The sequence below is a fragment of the Pagrus major genome, chromosome 22, assembly GCF_040436345.1.
Source record: "Pagrus major chromosome 22, Pma_NU_1.0".
Classification (NCBI taxonomy): Eukaryota; Metazoa; Chordata; class Actinopteri; order Spariformes; family Sparidae; genus Pagrus; species Pagrus major.
This window is the reverse complement of record NC_133236.1, coordinates 22,092,078-22,101,031: the sequence shown is the minus strand read 5'-3', so window position 1 is coordinate 22,101,031 and position 8,954 is coordinate 22,092,078. Positions and strand designations below refer to the sequence as shown.

The following is an 8,954-nucleotide window of genomic DNA, read 5'->3' as shown; positions in this document are numbered from 1 at the left end:
ACAGCAGCTGTTACCGAGGGAGTTTCTACCTCTGCCTGGAGTCACCTCCTCCCGCGCTGTCTCCGGAGCGATGTGTGTCTCCAGCGTCGGCACGAGCAGTGTGCGGTCTCCCCGCTGTCCTTCCGACGTGGGCTGAGCTGGGCGAGCCGCCTCGACCTCTCTCTCCTCCGCAGCCGCAGGTGCCAGGACGAACGGCGGTGCTCCCCCGTCGGTCTCCACCGGGCCCTCTCGCAGAGCGTCGAGTGCGTCGTTCAGCTCCAAAAGCACCGACATGCCTTCGTCCTCCCTCTCCAGAAAGTCCTCACGTTCACAAAACTTTGTGATATGCTTGACCAAAGCACGACGAGTCTTACTTTTAATGTCTTCCGCCATTTTACAGAGCTCACAGACTCGGTGTAGTTCTTTCACAGTCAGTCCGAGCAGTTTAGCTTCTATCTCCATCAGGAGTTCTTCTCTGCATTCCGACATATTGCGTAGCGTTTTATTTACTGTCAACACTATGGAAAAACAACAAAACGGGACGTGTCGACCTAGCTAGACTTCAACTGTTACCTTAAGCTACCGCTTCCCTATCAGTTGACTTGCTGCTCTCGCACATGTCCGACGTCTTCAGTCTTTTTCCGGAGTTGAAAAGAGTCGTCCGCCGCAAAATATTCTTTCAAAAATCTCGGTAGGACCTCCAAATTGTTACACCACTACAACACAACGACGTGGTGTGGAAAACGTTACTTTTATTTTCACAGCGGGACTGGCAAAAACACATCAACATGTCGGGCAGTCTCTGTACGCGCTCGTTTTCTTTCTCTCTCTTTCCCAGAATGCCGTTCACCGAAAAAACTTCCTCTTTGCCCTAACCTGGCAGTATTCTGCTATTAACACACTCATACTGCCTCCTACTGGCTATAATCCAACAGGGCGCTACACATGTAGGCAGCCACACAGGGGCATCATGGGAAAACTGGTGATTCCTAATGAAGACGTTCAGACTGACTGTGTGCTGCAATATTTATTTATTCATTTATTTATTTTGTTTTACAGTCACATTACATAGATCAGAAGAGCCATATTACTGCAGACACCCTGGACTTGGTGCATGATTGGTAATTGCACAATAGCATAATAACTATGACTATTTCCTCAGGTTCATGTCAGCTTTGAGTTATCCTGCAAACCACAGCTCACATACATGTGACTTGATATACATTTTGGCTGATATTGAAGCATATACAAGTTGAATCATTTTCGCTAACATAACCCGAAATCACGCATTTGCCCCCAGATTTTCAATCTGAACACCCTCTAGCATCAGAAAAACTCTTAGTATTAGGCTGATCAAAAATATTTACATGGTTAAACTCCACAAGACTATTTCTTAAACCTTTAAAACAGCTGAATAACATAACAGTTTATACATTTACAGGATGTCATAAAATGAAACTAGAAAAAAAATGTTTTTAAACTCAAACTTCCAACAGATACATATATTCGGCCTTACATCCACCAGCCTGTTAATCATTTCATATGTACAATGGATTATGTTAAAATATGTTACTACATGATATATGACGATACAGTGATTTATAGATTAATTTTATGAAGAACTACATTAAAATAAGAAGTCTTTTAGTCCCTAGTATGGGTGAACCTCCAAAATCACTGGATCCTACATTTCCCATAATGCAACTCAACAGTATCTTACATTCAAAATTCAAAGGTCTGAAGTCTAAAGTACTCATGTTATCTGTCAATGACATCAAAACGTTACAGAGATAGACCAAGATTTTCACAAACTAGATATGGAAAAGTTTTAAATATGAAAAAGAAATATTACACATTAATATTAACTGGCACACCTAATGTGGCAGCAAGTCCGGGATTAGCTAACGTAGGTCACATTGTGAATCATTAAGGTTTCAAGGCCTCATCTTGTTGACCTCTGTGGTAATACACAATGTTTATCTGGGTTGTCTTATTTCCACTGAGAATTCAGCTGGAAGGATTTTTGCATTTGCACCAAAATATGGAAAGACTGGCTCTGTGAAAGTGTGTCTGATGGTGTGTACAACTGTTCTCCTATCGAGGTCAAAAAATGACAGAGTACCTCGGTCATAATCTAGCTGCACTCTGACCTTTTCGGGAAATGTATCTTGAGATATAACATCTCCACCTCCTTTACCAGATGTTGGTGTAAGTTCATGCATCCAAACATGGCAATCACATTTATAGATGCCCCAGGGCTTAGAGGTTTGATTGTTGGTTCTAGCAGCCACACCGATAGCCCAATAACCCCCCACCTCCACATCCCAGCTGTGTTTTCCAGAGCGAAAGCCTTCAGAGCCGAGAACGTCTGTATCACTCCACCTTTCTGGATTCGCAGGAAGCGGCTGATCTTTGTCACTTTCCGTTGAACAGGTCATCTGTTTGGATAATGTCAATTGTGAGCTGGCGGTGTTGGGGTCCAGAGTTACCGGAGCTTCAGAGAAAAAATAGAAACAAAAGGGAAAGCTCATTGAGATGTTTATTAATCTAAAGATAAAGGTTTTACTGATAATATTGTATAAGGGTGCTCCCAGTACAGGCAACTGCAGATTAAAATGTCAAATTTAGGCAGAAACAACATGAAGTTTCTTACTGTATTCAATTTTATTCTTCATTTTTTTCCAGACTGTGAACAGCAGGTTCCTGAGGTGTTTTGCCTCGTCGATCAGGGCTCCTGATGGAGTCTCTGGTTCTGGCAGGTTACATTGTGATCTGAAAGAATAAGAATATAATTTTTTTTCTATACCTCAATTGGAGCATATTTGTTTGGTGCTAAACTGCAAATATCTCAAAGTTATAATCCTCAGGATTTTCATCATATCTAAGTATTTTTTCTGTATTATTCAGGGCTGTCATTTTATTAAATGGCTATAAAATAGAGTGATGCTTTATTGGAAGCTTGTGTTTTACTTTTTAAAATGTTATGAGGATAACTTTCCCACCTTCAGTCAATCAAAGCCCACACAGTGGGTGACACAGTCCTAAACTACCATCAACCTGCTTCTGCAATGCTGAAGTTGACACTTTCAAATGAATTCATTCAGGAAGCAACTTACCGCTCCATGGTGGATTTGATATTCTATCAAAAAAAAGAGAAAACAGGACAACACATTAATACCTCTAACTTTGTTTAATATTCAATATTAAGAATGTCAGAATATTAATTAATCACTGAGTACCAGCATAAATGAGATGTCTTCAGCCCTCATCTCCTTCTTTACGGTTTCAATTGAGTGTGTGAGGGAGGAGATCTCTGCAGTCAGATTTACAATCCTGATCTTCATCGCCTCAGTCTTGAGCGTCGCCTCTTTCCTCACTGCATCAATCCGAGCAGCCTCCTCTGCTCGCAGGAACTGGTAAAGCTTCTGAAACTCCTCTTTGATCGTCTTCTCCGTCTGCTGAGCCTGGAGCTGAGGAGAAAAAGGTTGAATTTTTGATCAAAGTATACATCAACATGCTGCTTTCTGCCTCCACAACCATTATGTCTGTGACTTACCTTGATGTGGCTCTCCATTTTATCACACTTTTCTTTTTCACTGGTAAATGACCACTGTTCGCTTGTCAAGGTCATCAGTTGAACCTTGAGTTGGGTCTTCAGGGACATGCAATAAATACATAGTAAACAATGGATTAGACACATGCAATTGCTTGCTATTATATATATATATATATAATATATATATATATATATATAAATGTATATATATATATATATATATATATATATATATATATATATATATATATATATATATATATATATATATATATATATACATATATGTACACACACATATATAAAGCATGCCAAGTGCACGCTCTCTTAAAACTTTAGTGACATCTGTGGCATTATGTTGTGTTACAAAAACGCACACTTTCAGAGTGGCCTTTCATTGCAATCAGTCCAAGGCACACCTGCGCAATAATCATACTGTCTGATCAGCCTCTTGATATGCAACACCTGTCAGGTGGATGACTCATCCTGACAGAGAAGTGCTCACTAACATGGATTTAACAAATTTGTGCTCAAAATCAGAGTGATAATTTTTTGTGCTCATAAAAAAGTCTATAAACTTTTACTTCAACTTGTGAAAAATGAGAGCAAAAACAAAAGTATTGCATTTGTATTTTTGTTGAGTTTACATGTATATTTTTTCTCACCCTTTGGGCTTCTGCTGCTTCGTTGACAGGGACGCAGTTGTGTTTCTTATGTTTTTGTGAATCCCGGCAGATCAGACAGATGAGCTGTTGATCGTCCTGACAGAAGAGCTTTAGTGTCTCACTGTGTACACTGCAGATCTCTTTAGAGTTAGCTCTCTGTCTCAAGGCATCAGACAGGTTCCTCAGTGCCAGATTAAGTAGAGGCTGACCCACTGGAAAGGTTTTCTTACAGACCGGGCATGTGCGGAGTCTACTCTGTCTCCACCACTCCTGAAGACAGGACTTACAGAAGCTGTGACCACACAGCAACACAACGGGATCCTTAAAGATATCACAGCACACAGGGCAGGTCCACTCCATTTCAGACAGTGATGCGTTTGCAGCCATTCTGTTGATTTCTCCTGTGGTTGTCAGGTCTTTCTTGTCTTGGACAGACAACTTACTTTCACTTGCACAGATCGTCTGTTATTTGCTCAGCTAGTGCTCAGGTTCAGTACTTTTTGTTGCAAATAGTTTCAACAAACACTCATAAATTCCCAGTGACAAAAATAAAAGTCCTACTTACTGGACTGTCATCCTTATTTTTGCTTACAAATACTTCACCACGAGCGGCCTTTGGTGCTGACTGCCTGTGATTTCTTCCTGTTTTCTGAGAAAAGAGGGAGGAGCTTTTTTTTTTATCTCTGTCCTGCACAGTGAACACAGCATTTTTCCTGTCACATGCTGTGTTTCAAAGTTATGAAATCACTCATAACTTGTCTTATCTCATTTTGACCTGGCTATTGTTCAAATCAACCCAGATATGTTCACAACCACGCTCTTTTCTTTTGACCTGTTTGTTCCAAAGTAAAATGCTAATCCACTCTGTAGTTATTTAGGAACTATTTGGTTTGCCTGTCGTCTTTATTAACACCGGTACCCCTCCAGTTTCTAGGTATGTGAACCAGGAAGTCAGTCTGTAACTGTGAGGGAGAGTTTCCTGGGTACACTGCAACCTCCAAGGTGAGGATTATGTAACTGACGAGGGTAGCTGAGCTGACACTACATAGTTAATCTGCTGAAATATTTACTGACGGCTGTATGACCATTGTTACTGAATTCTTGATTCAACTATTATGGATGCTTTGCCTCATAATAACTGATGATTCATCATTGTGCTATGCATATACATATCAGCCACATGAGGCATTATGGGAATAATAATAATTATGGAGTCCATGCATGTTTGGTAAAAGTGTTTATAGCACATAAGATGCAAGCATAACACAACTATTTTATTCATTCTTCACAAAAGTTAAACTGACATGAACCTGAAAAAACAATGTCAGCTCTCTGAGAAATTATGTAAAATACATTTGACTTGATATACATTTTGATATTGAAGCACAAACAATCATTTTCATGAACAAAACTCAAAATCAAACATTTGCCTCAAAATAGGTTTTCGATCAGTAGACCCTCTCTCTGTAGGAATTCAGTTAAGAAATGGAAAAACCTCCCAAAAACATGTCAAAGTTATGGAAACATGAAAATTATTCTAACTCTTATTAAAAATATTCACATAATTAATCACTCAAAATCTATTCCCTTAGCCGTAAAAACAGCTGATATATAGAATCAAATCATAACATTTTATACATTTACAATACATCATTACATGAAACTAGAAATGGTGCCAAAAAAGTCAAACTTTCAACAGATCAATGTATTTGGCCATGTTTTTTCAAGCCTGTAAATAATTTCAATCATTTAATGAAATAGGTTATATTGTGTTAAAATACATATACTTCAGTGATTATAAGTTGGGGTACACACAATAGCAACATTAAAATAAGAAGTTCACTTCCTTGTATGGGTGAAGCTCCAAAAGCACTGGATCCTACATTTCCCATAATGCAAATCAAGAGCATTTTTCATCAGACTGTCTGTGTCTTTAAACTCCACCCCTTCAGTTTGTAATGCAGGCTTTTAGAAATTGAAGCCCAAAAGCGGAGGTAACGCTCAATAGACCGAGATTTATAGTGAAATCTGACAAACATAAACTCAAAATGAAAAGAAATATTAAACATTCACATAAACTGACACATTTAATATGGCAACAAGTTAAAGATTTGCTAAGGCAGGTCAAGTGTTCGACCTCTGCAGTAATACAGAATGTTTATCTGGTTTGTCCTATGTTCAATGACATTTCAGCTGGAAGGATTTTTGCATTCTCACGAAAGTACGGAAAGACCGTTTCTGTGAAAGTGTGTTTCACGGTGTGTAAATTTTTCTTCCTATCAAGGTCGAAAAATGACAGTTTTCCTTTGTCATAATCTAGCTGCACTCTGACCTTTTGGGGAAATAAGTCTTTTGATAAAACATATCCACCACATTTACCATCTTTTGGCGTAAGTTCATGCATCCAGACGTGGCAGTTACATATATAGATGCCCCAGGGCTCAGAGGTTTGATTGTTGGTTCTAGCAGCCACACCGAGAGCCCAATAACCCCCCACCTCCACATCCCAGCTGTGTTTTCCAGAGCGAAAGCCTTCAGAGCCGAGAACATCTGAGCTGTCCAGCCTTTCTGGATTCGCAGGAAGCGGCTGACTCTTGTCACTTCTTGTTGAACAAGTCGCGTGTTTTGATATAGTCAATAACGAGTCGGCAGTGTTGGGGTCCAGAGTCACAGGAGCTTCAGATAGAAACAAAACAAAAGTTTACTGAGATGTTTAAAAAAAGCAACAGTAAAGGTTTTACTTAAGTCATTACGGTTCATCAGTTGCCTCTACATGTTACTGTACACTAAAATGTCCAAACATGGCGATGCATAGCCAACATAACATTGCTTACTGTACTCAAATTTATTCTTCATCTTTGCCCAGACTGTGAACAGCAGGTTCCCGAGGTGTTTTGTCTCATCAATCAGGGCTCCTGAAGGAGCCTCCGGTTCTGGCAGGCTGCACTGTGATCTGAAAGAATAAGAATATCATTTTTTTATACACCTCAACAGGACCTCACAATTATAATCTTTTCAACATGGCTCACATCAAAACAATTTTCTATATTATTCATGGCTGTTGTTTAAGGTTCTCTAAAAAGAAAATGTATTTACAGGTGATGGCTTATACTTTTTGACAGGCCACACAGAGGGGAGATTTAAAGCTGCTGTAAGCGTTGTCATCATTTTAGCTAACTTCGTGTCCATTTTGGAGTTTGCGATCAAGACTTTTTCCCTACATAGTGGATGAGAAAGTCTCGGACTACCATCAAGTCAATACTTTGAAATGCTGACTATCATTTAGTTGTGCTTCGATAGTGAACAGGAAGCAACTTACCGCTCTATAGTGGATTTGATATTCTGTCAAACAAAGAGAAAAAAGAGAAAACAAATCAACACCTCTAATTCTGTTAAATATTCGTTATAAAGCTTAGAATATTGATTGATTACTGAGTACCAGCATGAATGAGTTGTCCTCGACCCTCATCTCGTTTTCTATGGTCTTGATTCTGTGTGTGACCAAAGATATCTGCGCAGTCAGATTTACAATCCTGATCTTCATCGCCTCAGTCTTGAGCGTCGCCTCTTTCCTCACTTCATCAACCCGAGCAGCCTCCTCTGCTCGCAGGAAATGGTAAAGCTTCTCAAACTCCTTTTTGATCGTCTTCTCCGTCTGCTGAGCCTGGAGCTGAGGAGAAACAGTTTGACTTTTAGATCGAAGCATCCAACAACATGCTGCTTTCTGCCTCCACAACCATTATGTCTGTGACTTACCTTGATGTGGCTCTCCATTTTATCACAGTTGCGTTTTATTCTGGTAAATGACTCCAGTTTGCTGTGTAAGGTGATCAGTTGAAACTTGAGCTGGGTCTTCAAATAAAAGGGACATGCAATTAACTATATGGTAAACAGTTTTTCAAAAGTTGAAGTCAAAGTTTGATACTTTTTTATGCACACAAAAGAATTATTCTCTCAGATCTTGAGCACAGGTGTGACATATTAAGATGCTAATTAAACTGCATGATTAGTGCACCGGTGCGCACTGAAGAACAATGAGTTGGGTGGGAAGGGGGCATGGATCAGTGAATGGTGTGACCATAATTTGCCTTATGCAGATGAAACCCATCTCCTTCATATAGAGTTGATCAGGATGTTGATCGTGGCCTGTGAAATATTGGTCCACCACTCTTCAGTGGCTGGGAGAAGTTCCTGGATATTGACAGGAAGTGGAACACGTCAATCCAGAGCACGCAAACATGACAGTGGACGACATGTCTGGCGAGTATGTCTGCCGAGACCCACCGCCAGGCGAGTGTCTGGCGGTGGGTCTCTGGATCTCATCATGGTATCTCTTTGCATTCATATTTCCTGTGTTCGTTGTCTGTAGCTTATGCATATCCATACTATAACCTGATCGCCACCATGGGGTACTCACTACACTGACATCAGCAAACCGATCGCCAAAACAACGCCTTACCATCTGCAAGGTGCATTGGAAACCGGGATTCATCAGTGAAGAGAGCACTTCACCAAAGTGCAAGGTGGCATCATAGGTGAGCATTTTCCCATGCAGAAATACCTTGTGCTGTGAAAATCAACTGTTGCATCAGCTGTCCAGGTGGCTGGTCTTAGACGACGCACTGGCGTAGTTATATATGGTCTGCAGTTGTGAGGATGGTGGATGACCTGCCAAATTCTCTGAAATGTCATTGCTAACAGCTTATGGCAGTGAAATGAACATTGAGTTCACTGGCAGCAGCTCCAGCGGACAC

At 40.2% G+C, this 8,954-nt stretch overlaps 2 protein-coding genes across 2 annotated transcripts; both read right to left on the bottom strand.

The window, feature by feature from the left end:
* Nucleotides 1-993: 993 nt before the first annotated feature.
* On the bottom strand, nt 994-4,808 carry LOC141018124 (zinc-binding protein A33-like). Its single transcript, XM_073493019.1, has 6 exons — nt 4,201-4,808; nt 3,536-3,631; nt 3,219-3,449; nt 3,096-3,118; nt 2,633-2,751; nt 994-2,473 (listed from the first exon to the last, which is right to left on the bottom strand). The coding sequence occupies exons 1-6, from the start codon at nt 4,585-4,587 to the stop codon at nt 1,956-1,958; spliced, it is 1,374 nt and encodes a 457-aa protein (XP_073349120.1). The 5' UTR covers nt 4,588-4,808; the 3' UTR covers nt 994-1,955.
* Nucleotides 4,809-6,711: 1,903 nt separating this feature from the next.
* Nucleotides 6,712-7,906, bottom strand: LOC141017737 (E3 ubiquitin-protein ligase TRIM35-like). The gene is made up of 4 exons (XM_073492468.1): nt 7,640-7,906; nt 7,520-7,542; nt 7,040-7,153; nt 6,712-6,876 (listed from the first exon to the last, which is right to left on the bottom strand). The coding sequence occupies exons 1-4, from the start codon at nt 7,904-7,906 to the stop codon at nt 6,798-6,800; spliced, it is 483 nt and encodes a 160-aa protein (XP_073348569.1). The 3' UTR covers nt 6,712-6,797.
* Between the last annotated feature and the right edge of the window lie 1,048 nt (nt 7,907-8,954).

Bases quoted from the DNA above. Each gene is read 5' to 3' on its own strand.
- LOC141017737 (XM_073492468.1), bottom strand. From the start codon at position 7,906: ATGCTTCGATCTAAAAGTCAAACTGTTTCTCCTCAGCTCCAGGCTCAG. The intron at 7,543-7,639 runs GTACTCAGTAAT...TTTGTTTGACAG, and splicing joins AGGACAACTCATTCATGCTG to AATATCAAATCCACTATAGA. The intron at 6,877-7,039 runs GTACAGTAAGCA...TTCTATCTGAAG, and splicing joins AAGATGAAGAATAAATTTGA to CTCCTGTGACTCTGGACCCC.
- LOC141018124 (XM_073493019.1), bottom strand. From the start codon at position 4,587: ATGGCTGCAAACGCATCACTGTCTGAAATGGAGTGGACCTGCCCTGTG. The intron at 3,632-4,200 runs GTGAGAAAAAAT...ATGTCCCTGAAG, and splicing joins AAGCAGCAGAAGCCCAAAGG to ACCCAACTCAAGGTTCAACT. The intron at 3,450-3,535 runs GTAAGTCACAGA...TTTTCTCCTCAG, and splicing joins AAATGGAGAGCCACATCAAG to CTCCAGGCTCAGCAGACGGA.